Genomic DNA, 17530 nt, shown 5'->3' on the forward strand with positions numbered 1-17530 from the left:
TTTTTTATGAATCTGTTTGTTTTAAAGTACTTTTTGTTTGGGTGCAACCCCCTGCTTATATTTTCTTGCATCCCAATATGGGTCAATACGCTCCTATATAAAAATGGGTCAATATTTAGGATTCACTTGGGTATAGGGGTGTGACTACATGGTTTTAAACTTTTCAAGCCCCATGACAATAATTTGTTAGGGAATGATTTGTACTCCAGAGTAGTAGGTTTACAATTAGCTACATTCATTGGTAATCTATTATTGCAAAAAGAAACAAACAATCCATTGTAGTAAAACAGACCATTTTAATTTGGCAAAAGGGTATGCACTGCCAAGTCATTTGACACTATTAAAATGCATTCAGTATGAACAGTGCAACAGAAATGTGCTTAACTGAATCTTTCTGTGCTCCCAAATGTGATGTGCTCTTATCTATCATACATTCAAAAAAAATTCTGTCTCTTCTCTGCTAGGTGTGCAACATTCACTGAAAAATCATGTTGTGGCTTCCTGACAAATCAAGTTGCAAATCAAGTGTTTCAGGCCCATACAAGTCTGTTAATACAAAACAAAAACAAAAAACAATCTTTAACGATTCTTCAAGAATGGTTAATCTCTTTAAAAAACCTATTTTGAATATAAATATGTCATTATGTACATAACTTAGATTTAAAATGGGTCCGTTTCAGGTGGAGATTATATAGGATATGTTCATATATATATATATATATAACATAAATACGACCCACAGCTTGCTTTTCTTTTAAAATAAAAACAAGCACAGCAGTGATAATGGGCATTTTACAGATAAAACCTTCACATTTTACCTGTACATTTGTCATTCATTCTATTGCATCATGATTGCCATCAAGGGTCTCTGATGGTAATGAAAAACAGTAAAGTGCTCCATGCAGTCAATACAAAGTGTTTCTGTAAGAGTAGAGCTATTATATTTTCATCAGACAATCAAGTAAACAAAACTTACGACAACCCCAGTGGACTGAATGATTCTACTTTCCGTTCACAGACAATTCATGACCGCTGCGAGTGTTATTACATGTACAAATGTATAACAAAGTTAGCTGGAATTGAATCTTAACTCCACAATCCCCTGCACTGTATTATCTGCTATTATGGAATGAACAATACAGAAAGACAGGATAAAGATGAAGCTGTCATCGTCATCATCCGCTTGAGTTAAATATTCTCTAGACACTATAGCTATAAACAGTGCGTACTGCTTACAAAATGAAGACGGCTAGTTGCAAAAACTAGGCACACCCAAAATTACATTGAATATATCTGAATGTAGACAAAGCACAAACATGCATGGTATACAAATACTGCCTAGTTATTCCAGTTAACTTGCCATTGCAGTTTAACATCAGTTTGCAAAGTCTCTAACCGTATTCAATGTGAATAGAAATATATAAACCCTAAATTATCTCAACTTCACAGACAAAATTAGTAAATAAAAAAAACATTAAAAATAACTGAGGGAGATGAATACTTGGTTCTTTTGCATTAAAATGGCAAGGAAATACAAATATTAACGGCAACACTAGAAATGAACAAAGCATTAAAAAATATGTCAAGAGCTCACTGTACTGTTACTGTACACATCGCTATCCTAAAGTCACTTTAAGCTTAAAATAGCTATACTCTAGATTCACCGTCGTGTCCTGTCACTCTATTGCACTGCCTGTATTTTATCTCTCGTCTCCAGTGACTACGTCATCTCACTGAAATATTTATTGCTTCTTATTCTTATTTTCTCTCCCTCTCTCTCGACGTTCTGCAGTTTGCGTTTCCTTTTACAAATTCAAAGATACGGATGTTTGGTAACTTTTTTTTGAAAATGCCTTTACTTTTTCACGCTTGCCTTAACCTAATCTATTGAAATATTGAACTCTTTTCCACCTCGTAGATGTTTGAAAGTTGTTTCCGCATGGCCTGTTCCTCTACGGCCCGCTCAAGGCATTGGAACCCAGAATCCCAGTGGCCCCTTGCATACTAAAATACTCTGTGAAGTGGGACGTTAATCTAGGAGGAGGGGGAGAGTGTGCAGAGCTGCGTGGTGGTATTGGAGGAGGAAGAGGGGAGAATGTAGACGACAGGTCTGCCGTTGTGGTGATGATCTTGTGCTCGCTGTTCCTTGGCACTTCCTGTCCCTTCCGAGTCACCGTCTCATCTATAGTCTTTACAGGGTCCTAAATAGAGAAACATGACATGGAATTTAAGAAATAGCATTGAACACTCCTAAATATAAAGATTCTTTATTGGCATCTACAGTATGTTTCCATTAAGATCCTTTAACACCCTTTTTCACAAAAGGTTCATTATAGTGAAAAAAAGTGCTTTAGATTTAAAAGAATAAAAAGTACTTGACTTAAGAATTAAATTTGCCTTGATCTCTTGACATTTAATAGGTCTTTTTACCATTAAAACAGCCTACTGCAACTTTTTGGCTTAAAGGGTTAGTTGACCCAAAAATGAAAATTCTGTCAACAGTTACAAATCTGTAAGACCTTCGTTCATTTTTGGAACACAAATTAAGATATTTTTGATTAAATCCGAGAGATTTTGTGTTCTGACGATAAACAAAGGTTTAACAGGTTTGAAACGACACGAGGAGGAGTAATGACAGAATTAAAATTTTTGGGTGAACTAAATCTTTTAACATGTCCTCCTGATTATACACAAAGCATTTGTCATCGTACTCATCATTGTCATGTTATGTATGAATTGCTTAATTGGTTACACATCCTAAAAATCAGACAGTCAGACAGAAGACAGTCAGCAGACCTTCAACGACAGCGAGAGATATCCTGGTAGAAGTTAGGTAGATATTGTAATAGCACGCCATTTGAGCGTCAACTGAGAGATTCTGAAGGAAATTGATGCTGCATCTGCATTTATACTGTAACAGTGTTCAGAATTTGCATTTTGCATCAATTGGCCAGCTCTGCTGGTGTTAGCCTATAAGTTTCAGCAAAAGTGAAGAGTTCTGGGGAGGAGTTCTGTAGCCTTGATAAGGAACCAACCGTTTTATAAAAATGACTTAATTACTTGAGATAAATTCAAGGCTCTTCTGTTGTTATTCTATGTTGATATTGTATGATATTGCATGGTGTGTGGGAAACAGGTTGAGCATTTTCTTTTCTTTTGTTCTTTTTTTTTGTAAATTTGTTTTGTGTTGTAGTATTATTACTTGTGTTGTATATTTTGTTTGTTTTTAGGACCCTCTTGAAAATGAGATGTACATCTCAAGGGGCTCCAAAAATGGCTTGTTTAAATATTATAAGATTTGTGACGACCCCCTCCCACTGGCGTTCAATTGCTTATTGGCTGACATTTGCCTACACGGAATGTGAGCGTTGCAAAAGCAAATAGAACCCATTATAAAATCACTGATGCTGGATACAGTATACAGATGCTATGCGTGTTTAGTTTCACACTTATCTGTCGACAACGCGTTTGTCTCTGTAGCATCAGAAACAATTTGAATGCCTTGCAAGATTGCATCAGAGGACTGTTTAGTCAGATCATTCTATTTTGTAAACGAGGCAATTATGTAATGGATAGTTTGCAAAGAAACTTTGAGATTTATTATTAGTGAACCTCAAGGAACATAATAAATCCATGTCATGACCCATTTAAGAGTGTCGCTTAATCATTTTGAAAATCTTCCCAGACTGATAATATTAGTATGTTTTTTTTTTTAAATTAAGTTTCATTTATTATTCAACTCATATTTAAATCATCTATAACATTCAACACTTACAGAGTGGATGGAGAAGAGCTCTGTGAAGTTTGGCTGAGAGTCTCCCAGGAAGGAGCTATTCCCATAAGCATGATGAGGGAAGCATTCTGCCCCCTTGCCTTTAGGACTGGAGAGAAGGATTCCTATCTGTGACGTCCGCACGTGGTAAGGAAAGTTCTTATTGGCTGCTGACGGGCGTGTGATTGCCTAAAATGAGAGGGTTAGTCACATGCAGGAGTATTTTATCAAATTATTTGCTTAAAGCAAGCAATAAACGACAACAACAACATCATACCAGGAAGACGATATGGGCATAGAGATGGATGCCAAGTTGGATGCCGTTCACAATCTTTTCCCTGGCCCACCGAGAGATGCCAAAGTTGGCAATTAGAGCCATGACTGGCACAGCAAAAAACCTATGGGTGAAAAAGTAATGGAACAGCAGCGTTTTACTGTCAATCTTCTTCTATAGATTTACAAAGGCTGTGGAGAATTATAACCCACTAGATTCTGGAGTCAAAATAGAGAGGAACAGTTTCAGCCTGGTCTCATGTATACTCATACAGGACATACATTCTTGCAAATGTTGATGTGCTACATTTTACATATAAAATGTCCACCGGGTGACACTAAAACTATTCAAATGCATCTTTTTGCTATAAGGAGTGCTACACATCCCAATTTGCGTACTTGTGCATTATTCTATGTCGTTTTTAGCATCAATAGTGTGAGTAGGGTGTTTATAAAAAGAACATTTAAAAAAATTAAAAGTGCAATGCCCAAATGATGCACTTAATTAACTGAAAATGAAGTGTGGAATGTTGGCCATTGGACTGTGCAGCTTTCCTTAAATGGCAGAGGGGGAGGGGCTATCAGACCCCAATGTTGGATAACAAAATAACTATATGAAATTCATACACATGGTTGAGTACACAGTGCATTATATAAATGCACAGTATATAGTATGTTCACACCAAAACCAAGATCAGGTTGATGTTTTCGACTATTGTCAATTCAACTGCATTTCATGTTTAAGACACTATTTAAGTCACAAATAAAAGTAGATCTTTTCTTCCATATTGTGACGTACATCCGAGTGAAACATATATCGGAAAAAAAATGTGTAGGGTGGAACTTGGTTCTATCTATCAGTTGTTTATTATTGATGGCGGCAAATCTGATTGTAAGACAGACAGAGACAGAATTTAAGCAAATAAATGACTAGATAATTTCAGCAAACATGACTAGAGACGTCTGTCATTTCACCTGAAGATCAAATTTTAACAGAAAATTGTGAAATAATAAATAAATAAAACCGTGCACAGATAAATCGGTCACAATAAGATCAATAACAGAAAACATATAGGGTAAATTCCCAATCATGTAAACATGGGAGTGAAATTTTTGGACGTTGCACCAAAAACTGGGTTAAACAATTTGAAATGTTGTTGGTATGTTTGTAACAATTTATCTTTCTTCATTGAGTATTTTAAGCACCCCACTGAAAAACTATAATAAAATGAGCTTCAGGTATATCTACATATCTTTATTGCAGAACTTACCACAGAGTGTAAGCAGTGAAGAAGGGGATGTAGAAAGGTTGTTTTTCAGGGTAGTGTTTGAGGGACACTAGCACAGCATAGCAGAACCATACGTACGCAAGCAGCTGCAGACCCATTAGACCATACCCTGCAGGGCTGTCATAAGCATACAGCACCTCACCTGGATCAAAGAACTACAAACACACACGCAGTGGGTGTGGGAACAGGGAAATCACCTCCCCTTGGCATCCCATCTGTATGACTGATGGTTTTAAATCCAACCATGGCACAATCTGTTAGGCTGCATAAGTGGAAACTGCCGGAACATTGCTCAAATCCAAACATCTAAAGCTGATTTAGAGCAAAGGGTGACACTGACGCAGGATGCAACAGGAGCTCTTCCATGATACTGCAAGAGCTTATCTGGGTCATTCTCTTTACCCGTTTTTCCCTCGCTCTCTTTATCTGTCTATCTGCCGGGTTCCATTACAGCACGCTACAGCAGAACGACATGCTCGTGCTGAGTAACTTCATCTCATAGCTTTACATTATGTATAGGGCAGAGTAGCTCTCTGGTGCAGCATGAGAAACTGCAGTTGATAGTGCTCAAATATAACAGGTTTTTTAATTAGGTAATGTGGAAATTAATAGACATTTTGAACACATTTCTGGTATGGTTATATACAGTATATTATTTGCCTGTAACTACAAAAATGTATCTTGATAAATGTATATTTTTTAGCATTATTTTGATATGTACATATTTGAAATGTATTTGAAGAGTTCAAAAGTGCCATTTTGAAATTGTCTTTCATCAAGCTTGTATATTTAAGTTCAGTAATTTCATTTAAATGACAATTAATAGGTAATCTTCATTGCTATTTAAGTGAAATTATGGAACTTAAATATACAAGCTTGATAAAAATGATCATTCTCGAAGAAAATTTCAAATTTCAATAATTTTTTTTTCCAATTGTACTGCCAGCAAAACCATCGGAAATACTCTACCATTCAAAAGTTTGGGGTCAACAGTATTTTTTAAGTGATTTGAAATAATTCACTTTAAGCTCATTTAGTTGATCAAAAATAAAGTAAAAACATTTTATTATTACAATTTAAAATAACGGTTTTCTAATGCTATATGTTTTAAAATGTAATTTATTCCTGTGATGACAAATCTGAATTTTCAACATCAATACTCCAGTCTTCAGTCTCATGATCCTTCAGAAATTATTCTAATATGATGATTTGCTGTTCAAGAGACATTTCTTCTTATTATAAATGAACACAGTTGTGCTGCTTAATATATTTTGGAAACCATGATACTTATTCAGGATTCTTTGATGAACAGAAAGAATAACATTTATTTAGAATAGAAAGCTTTTTTAACCTAGTAATGTTTTACTGTAACTTTTGATCAATTTAATGCATCCCTGTTAAATAAAATACATTTCTATATTATGCAAGGACAAGTACAAGTATATTATGAATATCCAGCATATTGCCCAGCCTCAGCATATGACAAAAGAAAAAGATAAAGGCAAGCAGATCTTACCTCTGCTTCATATATGAAGAGAATGATGTAGGTGATGGTGTACACTGTCATATAAATGGACAGTTTCACAGAGCCACTGTGACTTATTCTTGCCCTGGAAAGCAAAAAAAATAAAAGAAAGAAAGAAACATCACTACATCAAAAGACCCATTGGCAGATATAGCATCACCGTCCTCACCTGCATATAAAGAACATCTGCATCAACAGTTAAGAAGTATGTTCATAACTCAATTCAGTACATACCCAGAAAGTATGAGAATTTGGATACAAAATTGTCTTGACGTCTGGGTCACATTTGCATGATTAGCCTTGTAAGTCATTACCCACATTATGTGAGAAGTAAGGCCTCCTACCTTGTGACTGTGAATCCCTTCCCCAAGAGGATCAGCATGAGCAAGAAAATCAGGAAGCTCACAGAAAAGAGTAATTTCCCTGGTGAGAGAGTGAGAGCCATGAAGAGTTGACCACAAATAGGTTAATAATCAGGTCAGCATTTACGAATGAATCCAGTCACACGCACACAAATGTGTCATGCTAAAACCAAGATATTGTATTGTAATCTTATTTAGCACATTATTTATCTGGAATACTTCATTCTGATTGGTCATTCATGGTTTGATCAAATATTTGTGCAAAATGTTCCTTAAAACAGACTTAAATGAAAAGATATTCTACTACTTATAAGCAACTTTACAACTACATCAACTAGAAGTAATTAGTATTAGCAGACAATCTGCTTAATATCACTACTAATACTCTAATGAGAGTTAGTTTACATAACGACAATGAAATTATGTGTGGAAACGATTATTTTAGCGGTACAACAAAACTCATGCGAGTTTTTTTAGGTATGACGTCATTACACACCCCTTTATCTGTAAAAGGCCAGATGGATGGAAACAGGCAGGACACAGAAAATAAATTGGATGACCTGGAAGTACCTGTGCATTAAATGCAATCAGAATCGAGTATTCAGACCGACCATGGTATCATTTGCGATTATGAGCAAGTGCTTTTCTCACCTAATATCTTGAGGCTGCCATTCCCGACACCCTCCCTGGCATAAAGGCCCCAGTAAAAGCAAAAGAAGAGCAGGCTTAAGACTGAGAGAGAGAGAGAGAGAGAGAGAGCGAGAGAGAGAGAGAGAGAGAGAGAGAGAGAGAGAGAGAGAGAGAGAGAGAGAGAGAGAGAGAGAGAGAGTAGCAGCAGTGAGAGAGCAGAGGAAGTGGGGAGGAGATAAGGATAAAAGAAATAAGGAACGACACAAGAGATATTGTAATGCATCCAGTGTTGCAAAGCCCAGCGTCATAAAACGTGTGTGCTAGTGTTTATCTATATGAGTGTGTTCAGAGGCCTTTCTCACCCTCCACTCCAGCCGCAGTCATAAACATCTTATAAGTTGTATGGAGCAGCTGTCTTCCCTTTAAATGATCTTAAAGGTTTACACAGAGGGAGAGAGATTCAGAGGAAACTAATAACTTAAACAGAGGGACTAAAAAAAATTATGAACCAATAATATCTGTAAGTTTGTTTATCTGGAAGATGGAGGATGGCTAAGAATATCCTTTAATCTAACTTAAGCATATGCATTTTAAACATATCCACTGAGACCATTGCATTTGGGATCTTTTAAACCTCCAGGACATGTAAACTCACAAGCAAAATAACAAGACAGCAAAAACACAGTGGCAAATATAACCAAGAAAGTGATGTCTGTCTCCAGGATGCCTGAAACAGAACAAAACAAGAATAGCCTTCAGTCACAGTGCAATTATGGTGAATGTCTTAAAGAGATAATTCACAAAATAATTCATTTTTAAATAGTATGTATTTCCAGCCTGGGACACAAAAGGAGAAGTTTAGCAGAATTTTAACACTGCTCTTTTCCAGTAAAAAAATTATTAATATTTTTTATTTAAATGTTTAATTTATTATTTAAGCAAAGAATGTGTTTGTTTCTTACACAAAGATGTCATGTGACTTCAGAAGACTTTGTATGGACTAAGATTGTGGTGCTGTTTTGCACTTTCCTTATAGAAGAATAATGACACTAGTTTGGAAAGATGAATCCTATTTCTTTAAGTCTAAATCTAAGATCACATTTCAGTGATAACTAAACTGGTACTATGCATATTATCAAGAAATCTATCTTGTTTTTCATTATATATATATATATATATATATATATATATAAATAACCATTCTTTCACATAATACAAAATAAATCCCTTTCTCTTTCAGCTGTCTCTCACCAAATTCATCTGCAGAGAAATGCTCGGTCCAGAAGGACTGTCCATTGGTTAATGTCATTTCATATTCCAGCTGCAGCCCATCTCCCTGTGTTTCATGGCAAAAGAGAGAGAAAAAAAAAAATCAGAATTCAGAGGAGGGAAAAGCAGGAGGTGTGTAACTGAGAAAAAAAAAGAGTGGGGATCTGGAGAGACCGTATAAACACAGAGTGGACAAATAGATCTTTGGGCTATAAAAGACTTCAAAGAAGCACAGTTTCTAGCTGTTGAGAGGATTTTCGGCCTGGCTTAATAAAAGAGAAACACTTTGATTTCACTTGGCAGGAAAAACCAATTCCCCTTCCCTCACTCCAAAAAGGTGAGGTGCATATGAAGCTTGCCCTATCGCCAAATCAATGTGGCCAGAGATGGAGAAGTGAGAGACAGTGGGACAAAAATACAGAGCAAGAGAGGGACAGATAAAAGACTGTTATATAGCCTACAAAGTGAATGAGCATGAAAGAATAAAGCAAGTAATCAAAAACCGTAACAGAAGCTACGAGGTACAGTGGCATTCGTCTAGCCAATGAGAAGGGAAGTATGAGGGAGATGAGAAGAGAAATTGGCAGCAGGCACAGAGAAGCTCCCTTATGGACAGAGCTGAGAGCTCGCTACTCAGGGATGGTGCTTTACTTCACTCCAACAGGATTTAGCATTGTGTCCGTCAGTCTGCCTACATCCATGAAACAACCCTTTACATTTTCCCCATTCATCTGGCTAAATCTCTTCACATTGTATACCTCTCCAAAACTACATGTGCATCACTTTAAACAGCTACAACAAGAATCACCCACTGTCTCCAGTAGAGAGTCCAATGCAGCACAGAGGCTTTGTGTTTTAATCCATCTCTTTTATCCACTTTCAACCACTTCTGTCCTGATTTCTTTGAGGGGAGGTCTATGGTCTTTTTCTGATCTTTCTATCTAATGGACGAAACAAGCTCACAGAATTTACATATGAACGCAAAAAGAGACGGCGGAAAAACATGAAAAGCATCGGCTTTCGTTTCTGCTCTGATAGCTGAAAGACCATGCTAAACACTGAGGGTTCAGGAATAGTAGTAGAGTATGTGGTCTTGTTTGGCTGTTTGAATGCATTCGATTTCGATAACATGAGCGTTTGAACTTCGAAAGCAATCCAGGTGAATACGTTTAGGGTGCTTCCACACCTGTCTTATTTAGTTCAGTTGAATCGCACTAGAGTTTGTTTATGAGGAGATTTACGAAAGGATAAAGCGCGCGCTGATTCTGAACATACATTGTGAGTGAATTCTCCGCATGTCGGCCGGATTTTGCTCGATCCTCTTTGTTTACTTCCAGGAGTTCTGTTGGAATTTTCACGCGCGTTCCGACCAATCGAAGTGCAGTTATGGAAATATGTTCAAGATATATCTGGCCAACGAGAAATGTGGAGTCATGTTGTCACGTGACTATATTTTGATTCGTTTCATCAACTCATCAACTGATTCGGACCAGAGCAATCAAGTGTGGTGTGAAAACAAACCAAAACCTCCGGACCAAATGAACCGAACTACAGATGTGAAAGCAGACTACCTCTGGAAGTAGTCAAAGGTGGACAAACTCAAAACGTTTTAGACCCTGTTTACACTTGTATGTAGTATCGTCCTCTTGTGATCCAATTGACCAATTGAACTTAATATGGTGTAAATGGGGCCAAAGCCTCATTATCTATCAAAAAATCCATTTAATCACATTCCTTAAAGCTACACTATGTAACTCTTTTAGTTTATTCTTAGCTAAATACACTTAGTTCTTTCAAAAATATGTGTGCTCATTAATGTATATTTACTTCGTTCAAGTAATAAAGTATTCTCATGAGTGTATAATATGCCATTGAAAATACATACAGGTAAGGGGTTCTAATGTCGGTCGCCATGTTGCCCCGCCATCTTGAAAGTACATTAGCCAAAGAGGGACATACCCGTTAATTCATGCTTCACCTTTCGCGTTTACGTTTGAGTTAACACTCATGGACGAGGTCGAACTGGAAGCCATGTTAATCATGGATTACTTTGGCCACCGTAGGAGTTAAAACGAAATCGGAATTGAGAAGAACAAACTAATATTCACTGGATGGTCATATATCTTTACACCGCTAGATGGGGGTAAAAATCACACAGTGTAGCTTTAAAACCAGTTCATAGAAACACTTGCCATGTTTCTTACATGCCATATATGGAAGCAGCGAATTCTATAATTCAGAAACGTACTAATTCCTATTTTATTAAAACCTTTATGTAAAATAATTAAATATTAAAAATGATCTAACTAAAATAAATAGATTGTAACCCCAAAAGAAGTGTTATTTTATTAACATTTTAAATTAGCTTTTATTTTTCAAAAGGTGAACAAAAATGTGATATAGTGTGTTATTTTAATGTTCGTATTTTTCAGAGTCTCCCTTAAAAAGGAGACAGCAACACGGCCGTCTGTGTTCAGAAAATTTCACACCATTCTCCTTTTCATTCACAGGATACCAATTTAACCATAGCGGCTTCACAGACAAACCATTATGTCTTTTGATATGTTCATTAAAAATATTGCTTTGCCCTTGTTGCATAATCAGTCTATCGTATTATTGAGTACAATTACGTATTCATTGTGAAGTCATTAATCATGCCTCTGTGAATAAGGTGTTCTGTTTCAGGCACATTATTAGTCACTACATACTGTTTATTGTATCAGCACTCACCCCACACTTGCTGAGCGCAATGTACCACCATCTCTCTCTGACAGAACGAAAACTTCGACCTCCTACACAACTCAGCATCTCTTCATTACCTTCGCCTTCCACCTGCATGATAGAGGCAGATATAAAGACGTAAAATAACATCACTGCTTCACTGCCTAATAGCACACCACTGATTTAACAGAGAAGGCTTATAATTTGAGGTGTATCATTTCTTTCTTTCTCCTATCCAAGTTTACCATGAGACGTATTGTAAATAAAACATAAAAAATGCGTAAACACAAATCAATATGCGTGCATTATGTTTGTTTGAATTGACTCAGCCATTGGCAAACAGGCAGTGTGTTTGGGAAACTAGTTTAAAAAACATTTTTTTCGCAATAGTGTTTAGTTGTGCACACAGACTATGTAAGACTAGCTTTTGTCTTACCATGCAGCCAGACCAGGTGTAGTGGGTAGTCAGGTTGATGACTTGGTTATTTTCAGGCCTCAGTACTGACTCTTTCAGGTAGCAATCCTGTAGAGCACATAAACCCAGCATTAACAAACGTGGGATTTAAGACACCCTATAACAACATCAAGAGCTGTAGTACTAAGTAGTAGATTATGACTGATGAAGAGCAGGGACTTTTTCATAGATTCCCGCAATGCAGATCCTGCCACAGGGAGGGAGAAAATGTGGAGACTGGATTTGAACTCTTAGTCAAGAGCACTGCTGACAATTCCCCTTTAACTCTCATACACTTCTACTTCTGACATTCAGGCTTATGCTCTCTGTTTGTTTACGCACACACATGCAGTCTTTTCATTTCATTCAATATTTTCACACACACAAACACAAAGTTCATCAGTGTGTCTCTCACCTTGTCCGGCCTCTTGTACACAGCTGGCCACTGAGAGCTTTCATCAAAGTAGAGCAATATGTTCTGACAGCATCGGGACTTTCAGTGAGCAACAGACATAGAGAGAGGGACAGGAGGACATGATAGATGGATAGAGATAGAGATAGAGGGAGATATTAATACTTGGACTGTTTATGCCACCTAGAACCTTAAAAGAATGTAAATGACTGACATATACAGAAAGAAGAAAGGCGCAGCCTGAAAATACAATTTAATGGTTAGGCATCTTTGCTGAAGCCATTCATTTGTAGATTGTTTTAGCATGAAACCAGGGTAAGAAGCATTAAAACCAAAATGATTTCAGAAAAATCTTATAAGAACAGTTAATCTCAGTCACTTTATGTGAAAACAGGTGTGTACTATTTCATATAAGCTTTTATTTTTCATTTATAAGCATATCTGAAATGCGTCACTTTAGTTTTCAATGGCATTACATGGGTTGTAATTTTTACATGAAAGGTCTAAAAGTTCCGATATGATTGATCTTTGTGTCCTTTAGAAAAAAACAGCTGTTTTAATAGGAGTGTGACTATTTCTCCACTGCATCATGCATTTGTGACAGTATTGGAGATTTAGTACAACATCAGTCATGAGTAAAAATTCAAATATAGGTATTTAATTTTACCTTGGGGTATCTGAACTTAAAGTTCAATCGGCCAAAATCGGTCAGGAAGCAAAACCTTGTGAGGAAAACCCAGTCCTGTGGAGAAGAGGGGAGGGTAAGTATAGGAAAGCATGTAGTTATGTAGCGGCCATGTCGGAATGGTAACCCTCCTTTTGAGGAGACCCATAGTATTCACTAAAGTGACATATTCAGAGTCCCACAGAAACCCTACCCCTGCTAGAAGCAAACGCAAACCTTGTGAGGCTCACAAAATGGCGTCACCATCTAGGCATGACATAATTTAGCAGACAAAGCACCTTACACTACATTTATTAGGAGGATATTTTCCCTGAGGCTTGCTCAACAATTCATGGTGATGGCTCACAGTCATAGCTCAAGGGATCAAACCAGCAATCTTTTTCTGCTTCCAAGCCCTGAGCTTTACACCACATAAATTCACAAGTTCAATCTTATCTAACAGAAGTCTGATCTAATGCAGTGATAACAGTTTAAAGACCTTCATATCACACTATATGGTAATAGTTGTAGGGTTAATGAAGTTCCTGCAGTGTTTAAGACTTCAGATGGGCTTCATCTCACACAGGCTCTCGAACTTACACTGACACGCAGGCAGTCAGTGAAGTGTAAAATGGCACTAAGTGCGCTCTAGCTTTCAGCCCCTTGTCCATATTAACTTCCTCTTCAGTGTCTGCAGTTGGTGGTTTCTATAACAACAGGTTTCCTTGACAATACAGACAGCAGCCCTAAGACTCTCTGACCCAGAACTGAGCCCAAACAACCATTAAGATCCAGGCATCACATGACCGAGCTTCTGAAAGACCACCAAAGTCATTGAATCGGGCAAAAGGAGGATGAGAGACATGGCACATAGACCCTACATTAATCAAGCACTATACGCAGATGCAGTATCCGGTCACTTCACCGAATCAGTGGTGGCCTCACCTCTCACTGTCTTTCCGGATCTCTGTCCGACCGCTAAGCCTCATTAACAATTAATTACCAATCAACTAGTCATGTCACCCCGGGTCCACTGGGGCTTTTAAATGATTCATTACTCTAGCTACACAACGGAGCAACACATAAATACACCCACATGTGCTGACACACATATAACACACACAAGACGTCAACCTGAGTGCCCCTGAGACTATACTGAGCTTTGCTGGAATCTGTTAGTATTAGTAGCCTACATAAAACAGAAATAAAAAAACAAAGAAAGGACCATGCTGTTTTTCTCTGTCTCAAATTATGTTTTAATTTAAAGGGGCAAATGCCTTACACAACTTTAAAGGGATAGTTGCCCAAACATGACATTGATCAGCAAAAATAAACAGAAGTTCAGCTGTATACTTGCTTGATGCACAAGAACAAACCTCATTGGTTGGTCATGCGTAACAACCTCTTTGGTTCTTGCAGGTCAAGCGAACATGCTTGATCTTCCATTTGCAACAACTGATGTGTGAGATGATGAATGTATGTGAATAAAAGCCTATCCGTTCACAAAAGGCGATTGTCTCTTCAGAAAATTTTGGACTAAACCGCTCAAATTCGTATGGATAGTTTTACGATCACTTTATGAAATTTTTTGAAGCATCAAAGTGGTAGTTGCACGGACAATGTCAATGTAAATCTCTCAGATTTCATTAAAATATCTTCATTTTCTGTCCCGGAAATGAACGAACTTCTTACGGGTTTCGAACAACACGAGAGTGAGGAATTCATGCGAGTTAAAATTTGGGGGTGAACTGTCCCATTACCGTGATAAAACTTTCCGGTAATTTATGTGTGAGGGTGTACATGGCAGTGTAAATGAACGACCTTGTAAGGAAATAAACAGAAGTGAGATTAATGGACTGTTTAATCATCTCATACAGAAACTAAAAAAAGAGCATGATCAGCACTGATACAGGCAGGAACAGGTTTTTTTAAATTACCATCAGCAAAACTTAATCATGATTTAACTTGCCCGTATTATTGTAAAAATCGTGAGTTTTTAAGTAATAAAAAGTCATTTAAGTAGTTTTTTTCTATCCTATAGGCTATACTATGGATTTTGAAAGGAAATTTATGTAATTGCTCCCCAATTTCTCCGTAGCCTATTCTTTTGTTAATTAAATCAAGGTGATGAATTAAGTGCGGCAATTACTTTTTTGAAGCACTTTCAGTCTCACTGATTGCTCCTGGCCAACAACATTTACATTTTGCACCATGTATCTATTAGATAATAATAGCCAGTGTTTCCCACAAGGCACAAATCAAATAATTCACCTAACTATTACAAATTAAGAAAATGACATGCGTAAAATATGGACACACTTCAACAGCAATATGGCTCAAGTCGTCTGTGTTTTCCACGTTTGCAGAGTTGTTGTTTGAATGATGTCTTACAATGCATATCACAAACCTTTATAAGCACAGCTAAGCAACCTAAAATCAGTTTGGACGGTTTGGACACAAACATCAGCATGCGATAAATACAATCTAGCAATGGTGTAACGACAGACACACACCTGTAAAAGCGGATGGGAGGGTGTACATTTGTTGTCGGCAATAGCTGCGCCGTTTATACGAAATGTTTTTTTTCGTGTCTTAAGGATGAATTAAGCTTTATCTGCTCAATAGCGGCGGGTGTAATGATCTTGGCAACGCACAGGCTATTAAAGCATCAAGCTTCCAGACGCGCGCAAAATACAGAGGCGTAACAACTGCTATAACAGCCCATTACTAACAGCAGTCAGGAGATGCGCAGCTGAAGAACGAAGGAAAACTCAGAACCATTATCAGCTCAATAGTAACAAAATGTAAACATTATACTCACCTCTTTCGTATTGACGATACCTCTGACATATTTCCCAAAAACCGAGCCGACACATAACATACTGGATACCACGGCGAGTCCTAATACTTTCTCCATCTTCACCTGTCCACCGTAGCGTTTCTACGCTCTCCTTCCTATATTGTGTGAACAGGAGATCTGCCTAGTGAGGCTGCCAGACGCGCGTCCACGTTCTTCGCCTCAAATGCATGTATCCCCCAGAATTTTCGCCGGGAGCGCGCCTAGTATCGCACGCGCTCTGCCGGGAAAGCGTGAAGCGCGCGCTGCCGATATTTTATTGCGACATGGCATACACAAATAGCTATTCTTTATGGGTATTTTTTAAAATCGTTTTAACTCATTTTCTAACAAATAAGCATGAAATGTTTTGCGTTCTCTATCCCGTCACAAGATAAACACAGATGCAGAGAAAATCATTTATTCAAATATAAATCGACAGAGGGAAAATACATAGGCTAGGCCTACTGCAGAAAAATAGCTACTCTCATTTATCATCGTAACATTACAGTCCGCACAAGTCTCAAAATACTCTGTCGACGAAAAAAAAAAAGTATAATTATAATGGTCTCTCTACAGCCTAAAACAAATGTCATCTATGCATACATTCCAAATACACAGGTTTGCACTTATGGTGTCTTTACATGAGGAAATAATAACAAATATTATTATTATAAATAATATTATTAATAAGAATCGTTATAATTATTAGGAACATATAACAAATCATATAATAAAAGAAGCTAACTCAGTTCCCGAAAGGCTGTGAGGGCACCTGAAAGCTCTCTCACACGCCACTTCAGATGCTGCTATACACTGAACTATAAAGTGCTTATTTGCTGAGATTGTCCTCAAAACATCAGGTCTGAATGAATGCGAGAAAGTTTGCCTGGGACATACAGTGCAGTTTGTATCACTCATTGCATTTTATATCCCACTGAAAACGAGAAGAGAATAGACATCAGCACCCTTGCAAACAATACTGCAGTGGTCATTAGAGCCTGCACTTAAAGTGATCAACATCACCGTTGGTGGACTTCAAGAGCACAGGAGCTCAAAACACAATGGAACAACGAAACAACATACAGATTAAAACTCCAAGTCAGTGACAGATTGACTATAAGTCATGAGAGCAGATGTAAAATGTAATGACACGACTCACGCCTCTGGGGGATGATGAAGCATGGTTTTGGCTGCTTACACCTCAGTGACAATTGCAGGTAACAGGAGTACATTAACATGGTGTTTTATATAACACCCTTGAGAAGAATGAGTAATCTTCCTCTGAGGGAAGCAGTTTGAGAGTCACACACACAAGGTGGA

The 17530-nt window shown here is 37.5% G+C and overlaps 1 protein-coding gene across 1 annotated transcript; it reads right to left on the reverse strand.

Annotated features, from left to right (window-relative positions):
• Positions 1–276: 276 nt before the first annotated feature.
• Positions 277–16464, reverse strand: tmem145 (transmembrane protein 145). Its single transcript, XM_039653260.2, has 15 exons — positions 16193–16464; positions 13375–13449; positions 12711–12788; positions 12278–12364; positions 11851–11952; positions 9103–9187; positions 8507–8578; positions 8214–8282; positions 7873–7953; positions 7204–7282; positions 6851–6944; positions 5317–5489; positions 4050–4170; positions 3776–3961; positions 277–2201 (listed from the first exon to the last, which is right to left on the reverse strand). The coding sequence occupies exons 1-15, from the start codon at positions 16286–16288 to the stop codon at positions 1953–1955; spliced, it is 1647 nt and encodes a 548-aa protein (XP_039509194.2). The 5' UTR covers positions 16289–16464; the 3' UTR covers positions 277–1952.
• Positions 16465–17530: the final 1066 nt, after the last annotated feature.

This window comes from Pimephales promelas, chromosome 12, assembly GCF_988280905.1.
Source record: "Pimephales promelas chromosome 12, fPimPro1.hap1.1, whole genome shotgun sequence".
NCBI classification, from domain to species: domain Eukaryota; kingdom Metazoa; phylum Chordata; class Actinopteri; order Cypriniformes; family Leuciscidae; genus Pimephales; species Pimephales promelas.

Bases quoted from the DNA above. Each gene is read 5' to 3' on its own strand.
- tmem145 (XM_039653260.2), bottom strand. From the start codon at position 16,288: ATGGAGAAAGTATTAGGACTCGCCGTGGTATCCAGTATGTTATGTGTC. The intron at 12,789-13,374 runs GTAAAATTAAAT...GCTCACTGAAAG, and splicing joins TTAAGTTCAGATACCCCAAG to TCCCGATGCTGTCAGAACAT. The intron at 6,945-7,203 runs GTAGGAGGCCTT...TTTGCTTTCCAG, and splicing joins AAGGGATTCACAGTCACAAG to GGCAAGAATAAGTCACAGTG.